This window comes from Alosa pseudoharengus, unplaced genomic scaffold (assembly GCF_046254945.1).
Source record: "Alosa pseudoharengus isolate Yale_2024_CS ecotype anadromous, Long Island Sound unplaced genomic scaffold, YU_APseudo_1.1 YU_APseudo_1.1_scf_4, whole genome shotgun sequence".
NCBI lineage: Eukaryota > Metazoa > Chordata > Actinopteri > Clupeiformes > Clupeidae > Alosa > Alosa pseudoharengus.
Window position 1 is genome coordinate 2,874,679 of NW_027468774.1, and position 26,255 is coordinate 2,900,933.

At 39.5% G+C, this 26,255-nt stretch overlaps 1 protein-coding gene across 1 annotated transcript; it reads right to left on the bottom strand.

Annotated features, from left to right (window-relative positions):
- Positions 1 to 549: 549 nt before the first annotated feature.
- LOC143103106 (collagen alpha-1(XII) chain-like) lies at positions 550 to 24,829 on the bottom strand. The gene is made up of 20 exons (XM_076266900.1): positions 24,740 to 24,829; positions 21,856 to 21,939; positions 21,224 to 21,241; positions 19,070 to 19,120; positions 18,681 to 18,799; positions 17,601 to 17,743; positions 16,868 to 17,018; positions 16,052 to 16,202; positions 14,115 to 14,177; positions 10,353 to 10,415; positions 8,350 to 8,468; positions 8,064 to 8,206; positions 7,679 to 7,829; positions 7,143 to 7,293; positions 5,678 to 5,716; positions 4,878 to 5,056; positions 4,376 to 4,776; positions 4,163 to 4,259; positions 1,379 to 1,562; positions 550 to 1,234 (listed from the first exon to the last, which is right to left on the bottom strand). Exons 2-20 carry the CDS (start codon positions 21,896 to 21,898, stop codon positions 1,083 to 1,085), a joined length of 2,418 nt encoding a protein of 805 aa, XP_076123015.1. The 5' UTR covers positions 21,899 to 21,939; positions 24,740 to 24,829; the 3' UTR covers positions 550 to 1,082.
- Positions 24,830 to 26,255: the final 1,426 nt, after the last annotated feature.

A 26,255-nucleotide genomic window follows, 5' to 3' on the forward strand; every position in this document is an offset into this window, starting at 1 on the left:
ACCTGTACTACTGAACTGATAAGCGTTACACGGACCATTCTGGCCACCTGTACTACTGAACTGATAAGCGTTACACGGACCATTCTGGCCACCTGTACTACTGAACTGATAAGCGTTACACGGACCATTCTGGCCACCTGTACTACTGAACTGATAAGCGTTACACGGACCATTCTGGCCACCTGTTTACTGAGGCTTTTATGAATAGCAGCAAAACACAAGAGATGAAGTAAATAAGCACTTAATATGGTCAACCTTGCCATGATTTTACACAATCTTTTTTTCATGGAAGTGCTGACTGTATACATAATACATAAACACCATTTACTTCTCATGTGTTTGATTTACTTTGAAGAATAGAAGTATCAGGTCAAAGCTCCTTTACATTCCATAATGTGTTCAGTTTGTCAGTAACAATTTGTTTTTATGATCAGTGGCATTCTTCTTCTTCTTTATTGTCATTGCAAATTGTCTGTTGGGTTAATTTGATGAACTAAATAAACTTTACAGGAACCCATCCCTAGAAAATAACTGTCACAACAAAGAAAATGAAGAATGTAATTTATTCATTAAGCAGTGAAGTAAAGGACATTATACCCATTTATGAAAATAAAATCAGAATATTTAATCTCACATCATAAAAACAGAAGCTATTATCAGAACATCATAACCACAAATAATTGCGAGAAACAGTCTAGTAGTTTCCTAATACTACCTTTAAGTATATTATCCCTGAGAATATTGTTTATCTATTAATTATGCAATGAAGTAAAGGGCGGTATACCTATATCTCTAAATAAACCCAGCATCTCAATATAAAATGTATCTAAATACATCCCACTTTAAAAACAACTGAAGCTATTATCATAACATCATAACCCCAGATAATTGAGAGAATGTGTCTATAGTTTCCTAATTCTCCCTTTTTGAGTATGTTCAGTTGATCATAATACCCTTATTTTCCCTGAGAAAATCAGAATCTGAAAAGCAAACACCTGTGTCTGATATGTATTTTATATGTGAAGGAACATAGGCAGGGGTAACAGGAGTAGTCCACTATCTGGCCAATGAAAGCTGCTATTTCAAATGTCCGGGGATGGCACTCTCTCATATTTGACCTTTGACCCTCCAGTCTTGTAGATCAGTACTCCACACACCATAGCAACTGCTGCCAGGAGAGCCCCAACAACAACAACAAGGTTCATGTTTACAGTGGGTTGGGTCTGCAAAGAAACTGCAAAACAGAAAAAGTACAGGTTGAGATGGTGTCCCAAAGTGAAAGGATATTATTTTAGTGGGGAAGAATGATATTTTAGTTTTTGCCCTCAAAGTAATCTGCTGTTGCTTTAACACACTTTGCTATGGAGTGATTCAGTACCTGGGCTGGCCACATCTCGTCTGAGGCGCAGGGGACCCTGGGAAATGTAGTGCTTGGCGGTCTGGAATGGAGCCTCCCTCTTGCTGATTCGGTGCCCTGAGACTGAGCTGTTGGTGCAGCCCTGAGAGCACCTGCTGCCAGGTACCCCAGCCTTACACAGGATGACCGAGCAGGTGATGAACACCTGCACACAAACATGAACACACCTTATAGAACACCTGCACACAAACATGAACACACCTTATAGAACACCTGCACACAAACATGGACACCTTATAGAACACCTGCACACAAACATGAACACACTTTATAGAACACCTGCACTCAAACATGGACACCTTATAGAACACCTGCACACAAACATGAACACCTTATAGAACACCTGCACTCAAACATGGGGGCACCTTATAGAACACCTGCACTCAAACATGGGGGCACCTTATAGAACACCTGCACTCAAACATGAACACACCTTATAGAACACCTGCACACAAACATGGACACCTTATAGAACACCTGCACTCAAACATGGACACACCTTATAGACCCTATGTTATCACCTTTCTCCACTAGTTGACCTACAAGACCTTCATGCCAAATTCAACGCAGTAAACAATGAAACTGCTGAAAGACATTAGAAACCTACGGTAGACATTTGCATCTCAGGCATGTCAGTGCAAAACACTAACTGACTAAATCTGACCCTCTAATGTAGCGGTGTCAACACTACGGCCCGGGGGTGTCAGCGCTACGGCCCGCCAGCAGGTTTCATACAACCCCCCCAGATACTGACCCTCTAATGCCCTCCCTGAGGGGTGTACTACTGACCCTCTAATGCCCTCCCTGAGGGGTGTACTACGAAGCCAGGTTACTTACCCAGGTTACCTTTTGGTTACTGCTGATCATTAGGCTCTTGATCATTGATATTGCAATCAGGGCTTTGAACCGGTTCAAGGAACGAAAACGAAAACCGGGAACTTTTTGTATTTTACAGGGAACAGAAACGAAACCGGAAACGTTATTATTTTTTATGTTCTGGAACAGGAACACTTATTTAAAAATAATGGTAACCGGTTAATACCGGTTTTATTTCGTTCCTCAAAGTTTTCGTTGCCTAATTAACTAAAAAAAAAAAAGTAATTATTTTCCTGCGCACGTTACCATGACGGCTGAGGTTCACTTCCTGTGTGACATCACATCAGACATTCGCAGACTGGATGGAGAGAGAGCGGTGGATTACAAAGTCTCCACTCCACATCTTAAATAAGAGGTAAATTACGATCCATCGTTAATTAAAACGCTCATTCCAAACACAATATCAATAGCTATATTTGTCGACTCCACGTTAATGATGGACTAGCGAACATTTGGCTAAATGGCGCCAACACCTCTAAGCAAGACAAAACAAAAGACTTGTTACGGTATGAGTAGGCCTACTGGATGGCCTTCCCCCCCCCCGACAGTTGAAATTTGTTGTTGCCCGAGTGGCATAACCACGTGTCTTAATAATGTCGTTACGTTTGTGTGGAAATTTTCTCTTTTAACAATAAACGACACATTTGAAATAATTGTAGGCCTATTTAATTATTATTATTAGGGCTGTCAAAATAACTGATTAATTTCGATTAATTAATTTGAGAAAAAATAACTGATTAAAAAAATTAGTGCAGATTAATCGATTCCGTATGACCTTTGACCCCGAGCCATTCTAGTCAGTAAAAATTAGACTGTAAAATGAAGGAGAGAGAAGAAAACGTGCTGCCTGGATCATTGATTGGAACATTTACTTTTAAAAAACGGCCTGATGGTGTTGATAAAAATAAAGTGTTGAAAATAAAGTCCTCTGCAATGAAATGCCTTGTATGTGAAAAAAAAACTTCTTCCCGAAGCACTTTTGAATTTATTTCCTCAGCATATTAGGTCATATCATAGATTATTATGGCAATTATTTGAACAGTTGAGTTTTAATGTCACTAATGCTGAAGAGTTTTTGAACTTTAATGTCACTAATGCTGATTATTCAATGATTCATTTGAATTTAAATATTTAAAATACTTTCACAGCAAAAATTATATATGCGATTAATTTAGATTAATTAATCACAGAGTATGTAATTAATTAGATAATTTTTTTTAATCGATTGACAGCCCTAATTATTATTATTATTAATAATATAATAATTATTATTTAATAATGGTTGTAATATTATTACATTTGCTTTAAGCTGGATGAGAAAGATGTGACATAATTCTATAGCATTAAACAGCTGACAGGAACGAAATTAACCGTTCCGGGAACAGTATTTTTTTGTTCTAACCAGTTCGGGCGCGTCAATTTATTGGTGGAACTCATAACCGGAAACGTTATAATTCCGTTTCTGTTCGGAACGAACCGATTGGGAAAAAAAATCGGTTCAAAGCCCTGATTGCAATTCCTATTGTTTTTTTCTCAATGTCGTCTTACAAACATTTTAAAGCTGTTCACTGTTAATTTTAACTATTGTATTGTTTTTATTTATAAGTCGCTTTGGACAAAATCGTCTGCCAAATCCCATAACCACCTCAAAACTATGTCACTTCAGAAGCAATACATGCAGTTAAGTGTTGTCTTGGAGATCAGCGGATACTCCCCAAGTTACTGGGGTAAGCCAGTAACCTCTCTTTATAGTATACTCCTCTGCACTTAGATCAGTCCAGCTAGCCTATGGAGCCATGAGCTGAAGCCAGTCTTTGTGATGAGACTCCTAAAGAACAATGTGCATGGGCAATAAGCTCTTATCTTGACCTGGTCATGCAGCCCAAGGAACTTGAAGACCTTCATCCCCAGCTGGACTTTGGACTGGTGGCTGGAGTACATCTGCACAGTCTCGTCCACCTTGCATCTTCAGTAGGGGAGGAAATCCATATAAGGAGATGAGAGATTCAAATAAACATTGTGTTTTTTTATTCATTCATTGCATTTGATAATACATGATGTGGAAGTCCAAGCAGGTCTTACCCATTCTCAATGATGTTGTAGGAAAGAGGTTCATTCGGGTTGTCACTAGGGGCCGCAATGCAGGACTCCACAAAGAGCTCTGTGTTTGGGACAGAGCAGATGGCTTCAATCTGCCAGTACATCATGTCTCCCAGGATGAAGTCCAGTGGGTAGGTGTTTGGGTCCATCATCTGCAAAAACTGAGCAGACTGAAAAAACTCAAACTGGTAGGTGAACGAGCCAAAGCCTTTCTGTTTGAAGGTGTGGGATGGTCTGTGGATGTCAAACTCGATGGTCACTCCACTTTTTTTAGGGTACTTGCAGCAGAACTCAATCTCCACTTCATGTCTCCTGGTGATGATGTCATTGGGGTCATCGAACGATGTCACCTCATTTTTAAAAATTAGATATTCTCCATCGTCCTTCATGAAAGACCAACAGACAGATGTGAGATGCTCATTTGGGAAACGGGGTCACTCAACCAGGGGTGGAATAAGCCTGTAAGCAAGTAGGAGTGTCTCACCTCCATGAATGTCCCACAGGCGGTGAGCGACATGTTGACCAACACATGGGTGCCGTTGGAGTAGAGGGTGCAGTTGGGGTCGTTGAGCCGCAGGTGGTCTTCATGGAGCCCAATGGCAGCAGATCTCTCCAGCTCAAAGGCCATGAACTTCTCCATACAGATCACACGCACTGCAGGCACTGAGGAGGCCACAACGTAGAGCACATCTCTTCAAATCTTCTGCTTCGGCATTTTATGCTCATTATGTTAGAACCACGGGATATAACATTTTAGCGCAGAGGTGGAAAAGTAATAAAAAGTAATACTTTAAAAAATGTCAACGACGTCATTCATTAGCAGAATGCTAGTGTGTTATGGGCAATGATGACCCAACCTATAAGAAATCAAAAGGACATAAGTACTTGTTCATTCAACTTTTGATTTTTCAACGACAATCAGGTAAGAGAGACAAATTTAGCCATCTAGCTCCATAGACCCCCATTCATTTTGCACTTAACCCTCCATTACCCCCAGTGGAAGTTAATAGGAAGTGAACAGTAGATGGCTCTGGTAGGACTTTTACTTTCTAAAGCCGAACATTTACACCTCCGCGTGAGAATGTTATGAGGAGAACCCGTGGGACATGACTTTAGTGTGTTTAGTTGGCAGATGTGTTTATTCAAATCAAATAAGAACACTTCAATGACCATAAATATATAGTATCTTCATTTCTCATATAGGCAGTATATAAATACAGTAAAGGTTTGCTGTCTCTATGGACATTAAGGTACCATTTAGTTTCAAAATATAAATGATCTTACCTTTGCTGGTATTTGTGGGTAAACAAACTCTAGTGACCCCTGTAGATAAAGATATGGTTGTGAATGCCTGGTACAAGAGTCTAAACTAGGGCTGTCAAAATAACTGATTCATTTTTATTAATTCATTTGAGAAAATATAACTGAAAATATAAAAAATAGCGCAGATTAATCGATTCCGTATGACCTTGACCCCGAGCCGTTCTAGTTAGTAACCATTACTGTAAAATGAAGGAGAGAGAAGAAAATGTGCTGCCTAGATCATTGATTGGAACATTTACTTTAAAAAAAAAACGGCCTGATGGTGTTGATAAAAATAAAGTGTTGATTAAAATAAAATCATCTGCAATGTCTGCAGTAAGGAATTTGCATATCACCAGAGTTTGTCAACTCTAAAGTTGCACATGAATGGAAAGAAATAGTGTTGAAAATGAGGGGAGTGTTCATTTATTTTCATTGTGTCCCCTAGGTTATATCTGTGGCCTGAAACGCCTTGTATGTGAAAAAAAAAAGCACTTTTGAATTTATTTCCTCAGCATATTAGGTCATATCATAGATTATTATGGCCATTATTTAAACAGTGAAAATAATAATAAAAGAGTTTTTGAACTTTAATGTCACTAATGCTGATTATTCAATGATTCATTTGAATTTAAATATTTAAAATACTTTCTCAGCAAAAATTAAATATGAGATTAATTTAGATTAATTAATCACAGACCCCCTCCAGCTCTCAGTGCTGTATCCCCCCTCCCCCCCAGCTCTCAGTGCTGTATCCCCCCTCCCCCCCAGCTCTCAGTGCTGTTCCGTGCAGTGTAGTGGCTAAAGAACTGGGCTAGCATCAAGTAGCCAGAAAAGTTGCTACGGATAAAAGTGTTGGCTAAAGGAATAACTAAGTGCCATTCTGCTGAACCTTCCCACTGGGCTATTCAATCAGTAGCATAGAGCTATCTATCTATCTACCCTGCTCTTCCTCACCATAGGCAACAGCCTTGCCTCTGAAATACAGCTAGAGAGATTCCTCACAGAACCAAGGTTTCATTCATAACCAGGACGTTCTGTTTCAGTGTAACTCTTTCATTCGTAACCAGGACGCTCTGTTTCAGTGTAACTCTTTCATTCGTAACCAGGACGTTCTGTTTCAGTGTAACTCTTTGATGCATTCGTAACCAGGACGTTCTGTTTCAGTGTAACTCTTTCATTCGTAACCAGGACGTTCTGTTTCAGTGTAACTCTTTGATGCATTCGTAACCAGGACGTTCTGTTTCAGTGTAACTCTTTCATTCGTAACCAGGACGCTCTGTTTCAGTGTAACTCTTTCATTCGTAACCAGGATGCTCTGTTTCAGTGTAACTCTTTGACGTCACCTTTGGGCTACATCTACCAACCACCCTCATGAGCAGGTCATTTGCAACGTTGGAATGTGGCTGTGTCAGCAGGCGACGATGAATCCAAATTTCATTCCTACCTTCTATGGCCATGATGCTCTTCTCCAGTCTGCTGCTGATGTTGTCCAGTGCCTCAAAGTTGTCCACTCTAAACACGTAGTCTGATTCTGGTGAAGATGCGATACTCCTGAGCTCATCTTGTGCTGACTGACTGCTAAAGGCACTTCCAATCTGCCACATAAGGAAAAGAATTAGCATGTCACAGTTGGGGCTATTAAGATTTTACAAATCACATCCAGAAAAGTTTTATTCTGTGTATAAAAGATGTGAGGTGCAGTGTGTGGTGTGATGTGCAGTGTGTGAGGTGAGGTGTGTGATGTGATGTGCAGTGTGTGAGGTGAGGTGTGGTGTGTGTGTGTGTGTGATGTGAGGTGCAGTATGTGATGTGAGGTGTGGTGTGTGAGATGCCATGTGTGAGGTGTGTGTGTCATGTGAGGTGCAGTATGTGATGTGAGGTGTGTGAGGTGAGGTCTGTGAGGTGTGGTAGTGTGAGGTGCGGTGGATAAAAATAGTGGAAAAAACAGTGAACGTAAACATATTAGTTAGCACCTCATACCCCAATAGCGTATCTAGTAATATTTTTTCCATCAGCCAGTGCTGTGACACTGGGGTAGTTTGAAGCATCCGAGGATTGGCCATCTGTGAGGACAATGAGGATTCTATGGGCATCAGGTCTCGCTCCAGCAGAAGAATCAAACAGGCTGTTCCTGTGTAAATGAGGATAGATTCATGATATACCTCAAAGAGATCATAGACTATTGTACTATTATAAATTCTTCGTAAACAACAGACAAAGATACATCATTCAGCTCATATAAGATAAATGACTGAATGACTGATAAATGAATGAAAAACAATGCAGGTAAACCTTTTCCGTTTTAATGAAAAAGATTTAGTTACAATAGATAAAAGTATAAGGTTCATATAAGTGTAAGACTTACACAACTGTCTGGATAGCATTTGCAGTATTTGTGCCTCCTCTTATCTGGCTGATACTGTCCACCTGATTTTCCCATCCTGTTCTCTGGAACTGATGAAAGGTCACATGGATGCTGGTTCCACTGGAGTACTGTGCAAACGCAAACTGGAGAGACAAAAACATAGTTATTCAGTATACAGTGTGATGTCCTCTGGATACATAAATGGATATCTGGACCGTTTATTTATCATTTTTCTCAAAGCTATTGAAGCAACAACATAATCGAATCAGGAAGGAGTCAGACTCACTGAGGTGTTAAACTCCAGGAGACTTGCGGTCACATTTTTTACAAACGTTTTCATGACAATGAAGTCGGCTGCCGCCACACTCCCAGATCCATCCAGCAGGAAGGCAATATCTGCAGCCGCTGAGGAGGGAACATGTTACAGATGAGCAATACGAGTGCAGATGAGCTGGGTACAATATGAGTGTGACTGTGTTATTGCAGGTGAGCTGGGTACAATACGAGTGTGACTGTTGATGCTCTGATGAAGTCGCAACGCGTAAGCCCACTTAAATTAAAGGCTTTTTAACTATAAAAAAGCAGTGTGCCTTTGGAATTTTTTGGTCAAACCAACTCTTTTATGACAAGAAGTATTCCCTTGAAACCAAAGAGCACCTCCTTTTGAGAAACATATCAGTGATGAAGCACTTCCGACAACCAACCTTTTTTTGGTATTTGACGAGTGTGACTGTGTTTGGAACATATGCATTTTGACCAAGAGAGGGCGTCTATAGAGTTCTAACCACTGAGGTCTAATACTGAGGTATTTTGCACTTTTGCAAATGTTAAAAGGACAGTTACTTTGTGAACTATGTTTTTGCTGAATCAGGTAACATCAAATGTCAAATTAAGCGGCTTGATTGCTGTTATGCCTTTTCAAATATTTCTCCAAGTATCTCTCTGTAATACTCAGTTGGCTAATAGAGTGTGTCTGTGCTGTACACATTGGGGTGTGGACACTGAGGGGATTAGCAGAGGCTCCATTCATCTTTTATGGGAGTAAAACAGGCAACAACGCTAAAAGGAATCAATCAAGTTCAATTATGAAGTAATACAATACAATACACAATAACAGGTTAATAAAGAGAGAGATGATGCATGGCAGTAATTCTACTCAACTTAAAACAACACTTCAGATTTAATAGACTAGGTGGCATAGAAGTGAATGACATGAAAAAGCAAAATTAAGACATTAAAAGGCAAACAAAAGTAAAGGCTGTACAAAAACAAATACTAATCACTTGACTCTGACGAAGTCGAAACGTTAGTCCTTTGTTGGCACCTGATTAATAAAAACGACTAAAATTCAACATCTTTGTCGCTCCGGTGAACTCTCTCTCTCTCAAAAAGTAAAGGCTGCTTTTGAGATACTAGGCGGGTGGGGCCAGGCTACACGACTACAACCTCTGGATTGGATACTAGTCAAGAGTTCTGCCCATAGGGGCCGCTACCGTTGAGGCATTTCTGTACCCCAAGAACCGCTTAAACAACAATTCGGACATTTTGCATGTCTGTTGGTCATGTCTGTAGTCAGTGTGTGCGTCCACAACCAATTATAACACCGGCCGAACAAAGGAAACGGCCATGTTCATTTGTGTCCTAGAACCACTACAGCCCTACTGTGTAATGCTTCTGTTTTTGCACAATTTCTAAATGCCCTGAACTTGCCCTAAACTTTGCCTTCTCTGTCGGGTAACAGTTTCATGACTTAGTTTCCTTCCCTGTCGGGTAACATGACTTAGTTTCAGGACATGCCCTGCATGCGGAGCCGGCAGTTTCCTTGTTAGGGGCCGGCCATAGTATAAGAAGCGCTGCTCTATAATGCCAACTCACATATCATCAACATTAACATCATTATCGTAGACGATGTATATCGCACATTGCTACCAACAACATAGATAAACATAGATAGATAAAGTGGTACCCTTGTGCCTGATGAAACAGGCCTGTTAGACCCAAATCTTATGAAATCCTTACATCCTGATTGGTTGGGGATTTTCATGACTTATGTCATATGTGATTGCTATGAAGTACTCTTTGTCCATACAAGTTGTCTGTATTCAACAGAGTGTCTGTATGACTGTGAAATTTGCTTTAGTTATGCAGAGTTTTGCTGGTGGTGAAGATTGACTGAGAGAGGTATTCAGAAAGTTTGGGAGAAGTGAATTTAGTACCAAAGCAATATTGAAGTATACACAGTTTAGTTCACATAGTCTATTGATATGATGAATATGTAAAAACTCCTACCTTGGTTCGTATGGTATGTGAGTTCAGACGTGGTCACAGTCAAACAAGTTGCAGAGGTCACCCCTATAGAAAACAATATGATTGCAGATATGGGAATGTGTGGCACAAATGTTTAAACGTTAATATTTAAATGATATATCTTTACATTTATTACAATTCATAAAATAATAATAAATAACAATGTTCAACACCATATTGTAAACTATACTAGGTGCTGATGAATACAGTTTTGAATTTTAAATCACCCAACCTTAAAATCATGAAATTTTGGACAGCACATTTTTGTAAGCATGAATTTGTTTCAAAAAGCTCAAAACTGATTTACTACAATTAGGCTTAATATAATAATGGGGAGTGTAACATTGATAAATGCATTCTCAGTTGCAATTTCCTTATTTGTCCTGTGGGTGGCCCCAGTGAGAAGTCCCTATGAAGTCACTTTTAAACCTCATTTATGCTTCTGCGTCGACTCAATGCTGTTGCTTGGACACCGTTATGAACCTTTTTCAGTTCTGTGTGTCCTGTGTCGTTGTAGCTTACCACCAAAACAGTGGTTAGAGTGTCAAACTATAGACGCCCGTGCCTAAATATAATTGTTATTTCTTCAGGCCATGAAACATTACATTTGGACCCTGAGCAAAAATGTCAAGGTCATTACATGCTTACATGGCCAGCAGCACAATCTGTATAATGACTGTATTGTTATGATTATTATCAGTATTACGATTGTTACTATTATAATGTGAAGCAACAGTTTGATCAAAGCAAAAGGGAATTGGGGGTGAGAACCATTTAGAATAAACGTAAAGGGCTCTATTTTGACGATCAGAAATGCAGCGCAAAGCTTATTCTTATCGCGCCGCAAAGCTTATTCCTATCTTACACTCAAACAGAGGCGAATTTTGCGCCATGCCTTCACTTTTATGAAGCCTTAGGTGTGTGGTCTGGTGCATGACCCAAAAATCGCTGTCTTAAAATCTTCACGCCACTGACCAAGAAAAACCTGGTCTATAGCGAAAGGCGCATCTAAAGCACAGCTGAAGACGCACTGTCATCAGATGAAAGCAGCTTTTAGCAAGAAGTCCCAAGCAACTTCTCTGCAGGATAAATAGCCTTAGGATTTTTATTCAGTCATTCGAACATTACTGTTCTGACACGTGAGTCTAGCCCCTTTGTTCAACTGCCGTGAACTGAACTCTGCCTGAGCCCTGACACTTAGGATATCTGCCTGAGCCCTGCCTGTACTGCTGCCTGTGTTTTTGTCTGCCTACCTGTGTACCCAACTCTGCCTGTTTTTTGCCACTTTTTGATTATTGACTGAGCCCTTCCTGTACCTTTGCTGTGCTTTTACATTTTCTGCCTACCAGGTGGTTCTGCCTGCCTAGGTGCCTGTCCATCAGCAATAAAACCCACATGACCCACTCTCTGCCTCTGAGTTAATAAAACCCACATGACCCACTCTCTGCCTCTGAGTTAATAAAACCCACATGACCCACTCTCTGCCTCTGAGTTAATAAAACCCACATGACCCACTCTCTACCTCTGAGTTAATAAAACCCACATGACCCACTCTCTGCCTCTGAGTACCCACATGACCCACTCTCTGCCTCTGAGTTAATAAAACCCACATGACCCACTCTCTACCTCTGAGTTAATAAAACCCACATGACCCACTCTCTGCCTCTGAGTACCCACATGACCCACTCTCTGCCTCTGAGTTAATAAAACCCACATGACCCACTCTCTGCCTCTGAGTACCCACATGACCCACTCTCTGCCTCTGAGTTAATAAAACCCACATGACCCACTCTCTACCTCTGAGTTAATAAAACCCACATGACCCACTCTCTGCCTCTGAGTACCCACATGACCCACTCTCTGCCTCTGAGTACCCACATGACCCACTCTCTGCCTCTGAGTCTGCTTTTGGTTCCACAGTCTCTGACCTGGCCTCACCGGCCCTGACACCTTTGAGTTCAAATAGTAGGTCGAGTGCAGAATGCATGTAGTCAGAAACAGGTTTCTGTAAAGCAAGGTTTATTGGAATCCCTGTGTTCTATACATCGTCTCACACGCAGGGTTGGGTAGTAACGGATTACATGTAATCTGGATTACGTAATCAGATTACAAAAATCAAGTAACTATAATCAGCCCAGATTACAATAAAAAAATTGTGTAATCAGATTACAGTTACATTGTTGGGGATTACCTGATAACATTTTATCATGCAAACAATGCAACTTTTTTATGATAGCCTATCTATCTTTTAATTTGACAAGCTTCGGGCTTGCCGGTTCGATCCCCGACCAGTAGAAAAAATGTTGGCGGGGGAAGTGGTTGAGAACTGCTCTCCCATGCCCACATCCACGGCTGAAGTGCCCTTGAGTAAGGCACCTAACCCCTCACTGATCCCCGAGCGCCGCTCCAGACAGCTCACTGCTCCGGGTTAGTATGTGCTTCACCTCACTGTGTGCTCATTGTGTGCTTTACCTCACTGTGTGCTCATTGTGTGCTTCACCTCACTGTGTGCTCATTGTGTGCTTCATCTCACTGTGTGTTCACTGTGTGCTCTGTGTGCTTCACTAATTCACGGATTGGGAGACCAAATTTCCCTCACGGGATCAAAAGAGTATCTATACTTACTTACTAACTTATTTACTATTGGGGCAGGTCTCTCGGCACACTGCCTGACATTTTCCTCCTAATCTTAATGTAGCCTCTTGTTTTAGTGTTACCGTTTACTTTGAGAAAGTCAGCAGGTCCCCCTGGTTGAAAAACATCCCAAAGGAATAATTTTCTCACCCCCACAATTGAAATGGACATGGTGTCATTCAATCTCAGGCCATGTCCCTGGGTCAAAAAAAATCCAGCGAAAGCTAAATTCATTGTCCAGGTGTGCCCTTATAACGGTTAAGCTGAGTTGTGCATGTTTGGAGAATAGTGATCCATGATCACATCCATGATGACTAAGTGATCAATTTTGGTATGGGGTGAAAATTTCAACCACCAAAACACCACCCCCAAAGTGGAGAATAGCTATAGAAATGTATTAGTTTTGGGTGTTTTTCAGACAATGGGACCTGGTGACCTCAAAGTAAATGGTAACACTAAAACAAGGGGCTACATTAAGATTTTTGGAGGAAAAGATCAGTTAATTCACACAGGAATGCTTTACTCAGAGCAAAGAGATTTCTTAGATGTAATGAAATAATAAAGAGAAAAATAGAAAGAGAATTCTTTCATTAATTCAGTGGTGGTGTCTTTTACTTAAGGGACATATTTATTGAAGTAATCTAAAAGTAATCAGATTACGTTACATGTTGTTGGTAATCCAACTGATTACGTTACTGATTACAAAAATTGCCATGTAATTTGTAGTCAGTAATGGATTACATTTCAAAGTAATCTGACCCAACCCTGCTCACACGCAAATGCATCCTTCATCCTTCAAATGCGCCGCTAACTCGCTACTGAGCATGCGTTTTAGATCGTCAAAATAGGGCCCAAAGATGCAGCAGTCTATTATGAACCACTCAACTGTTTGATCGGCCCAAGTTCTGGCCTGTCATCCATTTTTTTTTTCAACATCACCTTGATTTAGGTGATGTTTTAAAGCTAATTCAGACCAAAAGGCTTAAGACTACTTGCATTTCAAAGGTTTAAATATGATTGTGGCCCCCAGAACGTTTTTTACATTTCTGATCAAAAAATGGCTCTTTTGAAAGTTAACCACATATACAGTAGTCTACTGATCTCTCTTACCTTGGCTTGCAGTCACTGGTGGCTCAGGTACAGTTATGGGTGAACAAGTTGTGGCGATCACCCCTGTAGACAAAGATATTGTTGTAAAAGTAGCACTTTCTGGTAAACGTGTCTAAACCTTAATATTCCTTGAGATATCTTTATACCTATTACAATACATGAAATCACTACACTCTGTGTGTGATAACAGGCTCCTGTACATTTCAAGCTGTTTTTAAACATCTGCTGGAGCTGTAGGCTTTAAATTGGTCCTTTTGATGCAGTTTACCTCATTTTCAATATACCATATTGCACCTAACTAATTAATTCTCTTACAGAGGTATGGTTTGTATGTTTCTGTTATATGTTTCTATGAAAACGTGTTATTTTTATTGTTGAAATGTGGTATTGTTATTGTTGCTGTTGTCATTATTATGACCGCCGCGCAGCGAAGAGGCGGTCATATAGGTTTAGTCAGATTTTTTTTTTTTTTTTCTTTTTCGCATGTCCAAATTTCCGTCAATGATTCCCGGGAAACTGAAAGACCGGGGTAGACGAAACTTGGTGGGCATGTAACCCCATATGGATAGCATGGAACCATCGTTTTTCGTTTTGATCTGTAGCCCCCCCGCTGTACTGGACCCCCCAAAAGGAGGGTAGGGCAGACACAGTTTTCTGTGAATATCTTGAGAACCGTAGGGCCTAGGATGACCAATTTTTTCCGTATGTTTGCCTCCAGGGGTCATGTTAACCCATTTCATGGATATGGGTTACACACGCACACACATACATTCACAGTAATCATACGTATGACACATACTCACACAGTAGACATATGTACGCATGCATGCACATGCACAAACACACATACGCAGGCAAACACACAAGCACGCACACACACACACACACACAACCACACACATAAACATAAATGTGTACACACACACATGCACACAATTCAAGAATTTCTGGGGGGGGTTGGGGGTGGGGTTGTATAAAATGAATTTTACATGTGAAATCTATGAACTAATCATGTTTTGGTACTTGTTGTCTAGCAGATACCAGTGAGAATTGAGTGTGGATAATGCAATTTAGTGAGACAGTTCGAATCATATAGGCCTTTCAGCGTGATTTATTTTTGTGGAAAAAATGTGCTGGATTGGGCGGCGGTCATATTTTGTACCGCTCTGCGGTACATCTAGTTATTATTATGCTTAATGTCGACTTTTCCACTTTATTTAAAACTATAACTTTTAACTGATGTACTGTTCATATACTGTAAGTCAATTTATACAAAAGCATCTGCCAAACACCAAAACCAAACCAAAGCACCCTGATGAGCATGCAGATTGCAACGCAACACAATGGCCAGTAGGATAGCTCAGGACAGCTAAGTGTGGGAAGATGGCAGCACAGAACATGCCATTCATGAGCTAGTCACATCTAAGGAGCAGAAACCTGGCAGAAACGAGCAAATGCATCTCCAGATACCAGCTGGTAGTCTACTCGGACAGTTATAATTTATGGAAGCCCTTTTAAAAGTCTCCCAGGGAGCAGCTACTCATCTGGTTGAGTTGGTGCACGTGCTAGATGGAGACTCTTGGCCTTCGAGGCCCAGCAGATTGGTTTCTGGTTTAACTGGCCAATGTGATGGCCCATGAGATAATGCGCCCTATAAGGTAAGTGCACCTGACGTCACTACTATAATCACCAAGGTGCACCAGTACGCAGGTAATGTAGCTTTGTACTGGGGCAGTCCTGGCCTACTGGTTAGGGCTTTGCTCTTGTAACTGGAGGGTTGCCGTTTCGATCCCCGACTGGCTGAAGTGCCCTTGAGCAAGGCACCTAAGCTTCTTTTTTGTTACACCAGAAAGCCATAATCCCTTGCTAGGTATGAAGTATCATTCATTGGTTTCAAGTCTATTTGCAAGTGCTAATGAATGCAAAGTTTTGAAGACCTTCTAAGACCATGATGCTCTTCTCCAGTCTGCTGCTGATGTTGTCCAGTGCCTCAAAGTTGTCCACTCTAAACACGTAGTCTGATTCTGGTGAAGATGCGATACTCCTGAGCTCATCTTGTGCTGACTGACTGCTAAAGGCACTTCCAATCTGCCACATAAGGAAAAGAATTAGCATGTCACAGTATAGGAAATTTGTCTGGTAACATTTTGCACATCACACCCAGACAAATCCAATGTTGAATTTTAAGAATAAATACAAATATGTTCCTTGAAGTCGACTTGTACAAGGTAGTACCAACACCAAGATCACAGGATCAACAGAGAGCCCAAATACTGTCTGTGCTGTGCTTTAAAGGTGCACTATGATGTTTCAGGTATTTTTGGTAACTGAAGAGCTCCCCCTAGAGTCACAATATATTTATATTTTACTCCACCGTTGTAAATAGTCTACTTCTTGTGGCTTGATCCCCCTGTATACAATGAAAATACTTTTGTTGTGGAGGTGAAGGATTAACAACAGGCAATCTCAAAAGTGCTATCTATACTGACAGGGTAATTTTTCCATGACTCTCGCGAGATATCTTCAGGTCGACTATTCTTGAAGTTGCATGGCTGGTTCTCTCATTAGCGACTCGCTAAGGCAATGCTATATGGCTATGCTAGGTGAACGATTCCCCTATTACAAGTTTGTTTAACATCAAATTGGCTTCGTAAAGGTTATATTAAGGTGAAAATCTTGCATAGTGTACCTTTAAGGTGCATTGGATAAAAATTAAAACAGTGAATGTAAACATATTAGTTAGCACCTCATACCCCAATAGCGTATCTAGTAATATTTTTTCCATCAGCCAGTGCTGTGACACTGGGGTAGTTTGAAGCATCCGAGGATCGGCCATCTGTGAGGACAATGAGGATTCTATGGGCATCAGGTCTCGTTCCAGCAGAAGAATCAAACAGGCTGTTCCTGTGTAAATGAGTATAGATTCATGATATATACCTCAAAAAGATCATAGACTGTACAATTATAAATTATTTGTAAACAACAGACAAAGATACATCATTAAGCTCATATAAGATAAATGACTTCATTGCAAATCCACATGCGTATGACTTTTACAGTTTTTCTGCAGATTGGAAAAAAGTGGTTAAAGTCTAAAGCGAACGCCTAGTGGAGGAGTTAAAAGGTTTTGTCTACGATTCTGAATGACATACTGTACCATCTCTTGATTTTGTAAACAAACACCAAGAAAACACCAGTGAACACACTGCAAAAATAGCTCTCCAAATATAAGACAAATGATTACAAATCCAAGCATATACATAAAGCCGGACTCTGGTAGGGAACAAAGTGAAAACAAACGATGCTACCGAACACGACTTAGCCTGCTAGCAGCTAATGAAGCCAAGCAGCTAATTCGTTGAATGTGATAATAATAAGTGTTACGGGGAAGGAATGGCTTAGAAGCGCTGATGGTTTCTTTAACAGGGCAGTTGAAACAGATAAAGGTCTCAAGCCAGACTACACACATCTTCATGTAAGACTTACACAACTGTCTGGATAGCAGCTGCAGTATTAGTGCCTCCTCCTATCTGGCTGATACTGTCCACCTGATTTTCCCATCCTGTTCTCTGGAACTGATGAAAGGTCACATGGATGCTGGTTCCACTGGAGTACTGTGCAAACGCAAACTGCAGAGACAAAAACATAACATGCTCAGCAGATGGCGTAACGTGCCCAGGAAATGTATGGATATCTGGACTGTTTATCAGGATACTTTATTCATAGTGTATTACTATTGCTAACAAACAGGTTCTGAAATTAGGGCCCTCTTTACCAAACATCCAACAAAAATAGAAAGCACTAGATAAAGCCACCTGATGTGTGGCAAAAGCCCAAACTCTCAGTACCACAAGCCAAGTTTACCAGGTAATGGAATTGATAGCATCAACAATGAATTCTCTAAGTTCCAAGAACTCCCTAACTCAAACTTTTGTCTTAAAGAAAATATTCAAGTGAGGCTATACCTCTTACACTGCTTGAAATATTCAAGTGAGGCTATACCTCTTACACTGCTGATTAAATACACATGATTTAATAAATACAACTGCACAAACATATTAACATATATTAATATAATACACAATTATTAATATAATAAGCAGTTAGAATAATGCAAAAACACAATACACTATTACAATACTACATAATATAATTTATATGCATGACAAAATATATAACAATGCAATCCAGCCCAGATAAGTTGAATCTACTTCAAATATTTGAGGAAACTGGTTGCCTAAAGCATTTAACTTTTAGTAAGTTCATTAAACTTAAAATCTGTTTGTAATATTAATTGGTTTGTCTAATTCCAATCCGATTATTATCTTAAGTTGTTAAGCGAATGAAAGTTTAATTTTAATCTTTTATTCAAATGTCATGAAACACACTACATGCTATTCAAAAGGTGCATTTACAACAAAGCACTTGCTCACTAGCCTGGCATGGCCAAACTAACAGCTGTCAGTATCTTGTATAATAGAACATACATGATAGGGAATCTCCAGACAGAATTTCTCAAATGTTAATTTATTGAACCAACAATACTGAATCAGGAGTCAGACTCACTGAGGTGTTAAACTGCAGGAGACTCCTGGTCACATTTTTCACAAACGTTTTCATGACCAAGAACTGGTCTGCCGCCACACTCCCAGATCCATCCAGTAAGAAGACAATATCTGCAGCCGCTGAAGAGGAAACATGTTGTGGATGATTTTACATTACTACAATATGGAATGTATTCAAACATGTTTACTCAATACCTGGCCTTCACTGCACATATATGCATATTTGCCCATAATTTACACACAGCAGTAATTTTGCTTAATATTGTGTTGTTGTTTTTGTTGTTATAGTTTGATGTTAAATTGTTGCAGGTGGTTGATAAACAGAAGTATTGATGAAAAGTACACAGAGTTTAGCTCACAAAGTGACATGGTGTATGTGTGCTCTCTTACCTTGACTTGTACGGTTTGTGAGTTCAGTGGCTGAGGATGAACAAGAGGTCCCTGTAGACAAAGAGACGGATGTGGCTGTAATGTCTGGTACAAGTGTCTAATCCTTGATATTTATTCAGATATTTTCATATCAATTACAATCATGAATTGTAGGTGCCATTTAGTTCATTTCAAAGTAAAATCACTCTTGCCTTGGCATTACTAGTGACTAGGCCTACATATTACGTAGTCTACTGTCTTAATAGCTAGTGGCTTACTTATTGGTTTTGGCAAAAAGATTCAGAGTGTCCCTCTGTTATCATAGGCCTATGTAATTCAGTGACAAGTCTGTGACACTGCTGTCACGCTATCAGGCAAAATATTCTTTGGTCACCGTTATAAACCGATATACGACTCCCATTGACTTCCATTCACACTACAATACTTCAATTATGTGCTCAAACTAACACCACTGACTTACTGTATGCTAGCAACCATTTCACTTTGATAATAAACTACTTTGCTAATAAAATACTTGGTACAAGATATACAGCAAGAATAACAGAATTTGGCTTAAGAAACGTGGAGAAATCTCGGGGGGAGGGAAGTTGCCGCTGTGCGTCAGGGAGTTCTTTGCATCCCCCCTTGTCCATTATACAGGTCACCTTGGCGTCCATTATCCCTTACATGTCAGAGTGATTATGTTCAAAAACATAGCTTCATATTACATCACAATTTATAAAGGAACAAAGTTTATAACTATAACAATATATCAGATGGGTTACATGAATAATTAGTTAGGAAAACCAAGATTGATACAGTAATTTCGGTAAATGAAATTAAATGAAATTAAATATTTCATGACGCTATTGGGCTGCACGGCCACCAGATGACGCCATTTCACTGCTTGCTATTACATCCAAAAAAAGGCCCGAAGTGCAGTACCATGCTGCCATCTGGTGGCCTGAAATATTTAATGTAGCACATTATATTTATAAGAAAAGAATAATCGAACCTTCGAATAATCTTGTACTTCCTTGGTGGTGTATCATTAAGGTAGCCTACGTTATTGAATGGAATTACTCTGACATTCGACATTAGATGACCATTAGAGTTTTAGGGCCTGTGGCCGGTTGCACAAAGCACTTTAGGTTAAGTTTTTCACTTAAAATCTGATTTAAGGGTTCCTTTAAATTAAACCCAGTTGAACAAACACAAGTATTCTCCTTAAGGTTTCATTAACATTTTCCCTTAAGTATTTAAGGTTTTGTCATTATCTTGGAAGAAAGTGTATCAAAGTGAAATGGTTGCTGGCACACATTCGATTAGATTAGATTCCATTGTTCTCCATACAACTCCACACATTCGATAGATTAGATTCCATTGTTCTCAATACAACTCTACACATTTCGATTAGATTAGATTCCATTGTTCTCCATACAACACACATTCAATAGATTAGATTCCATTGTTCTCAATACAACTCCACACACCAGCATCTCACTGTCGCCACAGCCGTGTGAATTACGTTTCAGTTCTAATGAATATAGGCTATAAGGAGTATTTTTACGTTTCAGTTCTAATGAATATAGGCTATAAGGAGTATTCTTACGTTTCAGTTCTAATGAATATAGGCTATAAGGAGTATTTTTACGTTTCAGTTCTAATGAATATAGGCTATAAGGAGTATTTTTACGTTTCAGTTCTAATGAATATAGGCTATAAGGAGTATTTTTGTTTGTTTGTAATGCCCTTTATACTGTGTATATCCTACATTTTGTGCATTCACTTCTTCTGTAGCATTTATTTCAGTTTATATCAGTTATATTTCTGAAGAATACATTGTGTTTGTTCAGGCCCGGTGTACATCTTTTCAAATTTGATTTGAAATAATCAAATAGGCCTACGTCTTAAAGTTTAGAAAGTAACTTTCTTTGCTTTCATTTGATTCCCAATAAAGAGATACACTAATTGCTTTTCTAAATTTGCTTTTCTTTTGCATTTCTAAACATAAACATTTAGAAATGCAAAATCATACCATTTTAATCATGTAATAAAATATGTGATTAATCACGATTAACTATAGAAATTCAGTGATTAATCCTGATTAAAAAAAATTATTATTTGACATCTCTATGTTTTAATACATTAAGATGGAAAGAGAAGTGTACTTACCCTGGGCAGCGGTACATCCTGTTGAGCAAACACCAAGACAGCACAAATGAGATGCACACACTTATTCCACTTACTAGAATAACTTTCTACTGTAGCCTTTTCTTTTCTGGTAATTTCTACGTGCCCATGCATGTAACTGTATGTGTGTGTGTCCATGCATGTAACTGTGTGTGTGTTTCCATGCATTGAACTGTGTGTGTGTGTGTCCATGCATGTAACTGTATGAGTGTGTGTCCATGCATGTTACTGTGTGTGTGTTCCGTGAGAATCACGCATTAAACCAGACAATTGCAAGTGGTACCCACTGTGGAGGCAGAGAGAAAATAGCCTACTACATAAACTTCTGGAGACGACAAAGAAGAATGTGGTGTGTTGTGTAGGTGGATCCTGCTTGAATAGAGTTTCGCAGTGACCCATCAATATTAATGTATGGATTAGTCTATATATAATATGGGTTGTGGACGTTTCAGCATTCGCTCATCTACAGTATGATTAGTCCATGTTGTAGCAGGCAGGTGGAGGCAGCTGGAGAAACCTACTGCAAGGTTGATATTGATAGTAAGGATAAACATATTTAACAAGAAATAACTTGTAGTACATTTCAATAAACTGATCAGACAGACAACACTTACTCATGGCCACCACAAAGAGACACCATGCAATTGGATTCATCATAGTCTGTTTTTCTTTCTTTCAGCAGATCTTGTGTCCTAAAACTGGGAAAACAAATCATTTTCATTTGATGTATTTCATGTTTGTTTGACTAACTGTGTCAGGATACTACTTTTGGAGTTTAATATCTAGAGTGCTGTACCATTACAAAGGCCCTTTTTTTCCTTTAGTTTGTACACAAAAGTCTGAAGTTCAATGTGCAACTTGGTCTTGCAATATGCAACTCTCCATCAATCTGGATTATTTTGGTTATACATTAGAATAAACATTAATGAATTACTAAAAGAGCGTAGTGAAGTCTCTGTGTGTGTGTGTGTAGGAGGTGTAGGAAACAGAGGTGGGGTGAGTGATTAGCCTACAAGTTAGAGACAGGGCCCAAGCGCAAATTACATTACATTACATTACATTACATTACATTTGGCTGACGCATTTTTGGCCAAAGCGACTAACAACATGGTAAACAGTTTAAGTTTTAGAGCAATTCTCAACAATATTATGCAACAATGCAAATGCAGTTCACAGATTTATTTGACGACTCAGCTAATGAGGAGAAAGAATACAAAGTGGAGACAAGTCTCTGATATCGTCAGTGCATGCCCAGATTGAGCAATGTTGCAAGGTAACCACATAACTGGTTCCATGTTCCGATTGGATGATTAAAGTTAAAGTTAAAGAAACTGATCATTAAAGAAACTTGAGGGACTGGTATGAGGAAAAACTTGAGGGACTGGTATGAGGGACTGTTTTGTTTGTGTGAGCAACCTACAAGTTACTAATCTTGCACTGGGTCATCTTCCTGAATCTCAATATTATGATCACTGGTCAAGTCTGGGCAAATTACTTTTCATCATGTTGCTTTATGCCAGGGGGGCATCTAACATCGATTACTACAGTGGGGAGAATAAGTATTTGAACCCATGCTAAAGTTGACTAAAAAGAGGAATATAAAATAATCTGTTAGAAATTGATCTTAATGCCTAAATAAAAAAAATGAGTAAAAATCCAACCTTTAAGAACACCAATTTTAGTGAATGAAGAATGTATCGTAAATAAATAAATAAATGTTCTTCCTTAAAATACAGGGGTAATAAGTATTTGACTCCTATGTTAAATTCCCATAGAGGCAGGCAGATTTTTTTTTTTTAAAGGCCACTATTATTTAATGGATCCAGGATACTATGCATCCTGATAAAGTACCCTTGGCCTTTGGAATTAAAATAGCCCCACATCACCACATTCCCTTCACCATACCTAGAGATTTGCATGGTGTATTTTTCAATTAGCCTATTAGCTGGTTCGATTTGCATTGAACTCAATGAACATCAAACCAGCTAATAACAAAAAAAAAAACACACACCATGCCACTTTTATATAATTATATAATTATCTTATATTAAGATAAACCATTTTTTTAGTATAAAGCGCAGTACATAGCTCTGTCTCAAGATAATTTTGACTTGATTTAAGAAGACAGATTTGCTTAACACACTGGCAGCCAAATGTGTTTGATTTTCAGATAAATTTGCTCACTTTACTTGACTGTATCTACATAAGAGTGTCATGACACATGACCCTGTCATGACACATGAACCCTAACCCTAACTTGTCATGACAAAAAACGGATGACACTTATTGACAGAAGGGTTATTTCATACATTTTTATGACTTGTTTATAATGTTTATGACACGTTCATGACAGTGTCATGTCACTCTTATGTGGATACCTTCAAGAAAAGTGTTAGCAATTTGCTCAACCCAATGGCAGCCATATTTGCTTGTTTTCATGATAAGACATCTTAAAATGAGTCAAACTCATTTGAATTAAATGATAAGACATCTTAAAATGACTCAAACTCATTTGAATTAAATTAAGTCAAATGATTTTATAAAAAAGCACTAGGTACATCTCTTTACACTAGAAACAATACCATCTACATTTTTTTTATCTTAAAGGGACACCAGGCAACGTTTTCGTGTTAATTACTCATCTTCGTAAGTCGGTATATGGTTAAATGACTCATTACAGGGCAAATGAAGATATCCCGCTTGCAAGTTCAGTGTATCGTACCTGCCGACCGAAGCAGGATCAGTTTACATCCTGCATCCACAGCACAGAGGCAGGCTAACGAAACGCTAGCGATTGTTGCAAACGTGTGTATAATGGCAGAGCAGGCGAAGAAGCAGCGAAAACCCTTGAAGGAAGATGCAAAGAAAAGGAAAAGAGCTTCAGACCAAGCGAGGGGGAGTTTCGTAGAGAAAAAGCATCAGGCTTGCCTGGTGTCCCTTTAACATAAGATTAATGACTCTTGGCTAGATAAGCAGTTTGTGCAGCTAGAAAGGTGTTAACAATAGATCGGGCGACTGTCTTACAGTAAGTATTAATCCTCATCAATGCATGACTCACCCGTAGTACATGACCAACACAGCATTGATGCATGAACAAGTCGAACCTCACATGACTCACCCGTAGTACATGGGTAACACAGCACTGATGCATGAACAAGTTTTTATCTCTTTGCATCTGAACCTTCTTTTTAAGTATTCCAACTCCCTTCTGTGTTTATTGAGGTTACAGTAGATGTGAACCCAGTTACTACAATTATATTTTTAATACACACATGAACCTGAAACAAGTCAATCAAAATATGAAGGGATTCAATCAAAACTGCAACATTAAGACTGCCAGTGACAGCATCCCAACCACATACAGGTCCATGAGCCACAGCGCCCTGGTATGATTCTGACCAGCGATGACATCCTGATCCCGACTCATATCTCCCTCTCCCTATTTGCCACCCTCAACTGACTAATTTACAGACAGAACAGTCAAATGTCAACCCTTACCAGAGTCTCTTGTAGTTGACCAGGGTTGTAATGGCCCCACTGGAATCTGCTGTGTCTGTAGGCCTGACAGCAACTTCTCATCCAGCACACAGTCACTCAGAAACACGGGCATATATACAGTAAGAGTGACTCAAGGGGAGTGTTTAGATTTTTTTGTACCGGACACAGACACCTCCCTTCTTAAGAATTCATAGCAGGATCGTCTCCCACACCACCTTCAGGGTTCCCGTGGGTCATGGAACTTCTGGAATATCATGCAATTTTAATAAAGTCTATGCCATGACATGTCAAGTCAGGGAATTTTACAATTTTTGTGGCAAAGTCAGGGAATATCAGGGAATTTATCAAAATATATTAATAGAAGTATATTTCCACGCAGAATTGGTGTTTATGGGGTTATTAGCTTTTACCACTACTGCTTGCTTTTACCACTACTGCTTGCTTTTACCACTACTGCTTGCTTTTACCACTACTGCTTGCTCGAGTGGTTGTGGTTAGCCCAAATTTGTTTTGTTTTTTCAATGTCCATTTATTCATTTTCCACTCTAAAAGTCAAAGATTGTAGAATGCTCCATGGCTGCTCTGAATTCAATCATTCACTATATAGAAGGTCATGGAAATTTAGGTTATTTGTCAGAATTGTGTTTTTTTTGTGACAGATATTGCAATTTGATTTGCAATATAATTCTTCAAAGTCAAGCTTCAGTTCAATATTCCAGATTTTGCTTTAAGTTGGGTCACTTCTTTAAGGTGAACATGTGTTATGACCATGCATACTGGCCAAAACATGAAATGACAAAAGGTCACTTGGGCTCGTTTGTCTACTGTAGGGGTTTATTAAACAATAAGATAAACACAATGGGAGATAACCATCAAAGTATAGGAAAATGCAGTTTAGTTTAGTTTATTGGTTTATTTAAGAGAGGGACCATGTACAAGGTTCCTTAATAACGTGGAGTAAAAAGATGGCTTGTACCAGATTATATCTGAAAGCTAATTTGACAGGCGTGGTAGCCAGAACCAGTCTCTCCCAGATATTTAAAAGAGTGGCTCTGCCCACTCCTAACAGGTATCACCTGCACACAATTAAGAAAAAAAAACAAACCGCCCAGCAGCCACACATCAAAAGGGGAAACAGTATAATTTGTAGGCGCGAGCCTGGGGAAGTTGTGCATTATGCGCAGGGCCGTAGTCACCATAGACATTGTGGGGGGTTCAGTAGTCCCCAGACCCCACCACAGATTTGGTCCCCCCCAATGTTGACATCATGACTACCGCCTTGATTGTGCGTACTATCGGCTGGGGTGAGCAGCTCATACAGGTATAGTCTATAGTGCGAGCTGGGGTTTCGGGTGATACCTTCGCCAGTGCAACGGTAGCAACAGTGAGGTATCTCAGCTGCGCACTTGTGACCCTCCTGCACCAGCGGGCTGCTACCTGAAAACTCCATCCACTACGATCGGTGTAAAACACACCACACGCTTCTAACTACCGCTCCTGCACCAGCTGACTGCCA

Coding starts and splice junctions, on each gene's coding strand:
- LOC143103106 (XM_076266900.1), bottom strand. CDS start 21,898: ATGATGAATCCAATTGCATGGTGTCTCTTTGTGGTGGCCATGA. Junction 16,203..16,867: donor TTACTAGATACGCTATTGGG/GTATGAGGTGCT, acceptor CTTATGTGGCAG/ATTGGAAGTGCCTTTAGCAG. Junction 14,178..16,051: donor GAGCATCATGGTCTTAGAAG/GTCTTCAAAACT, acceptor CTTTGTCTACAG/GGGTGATCGCCACAACTTGT.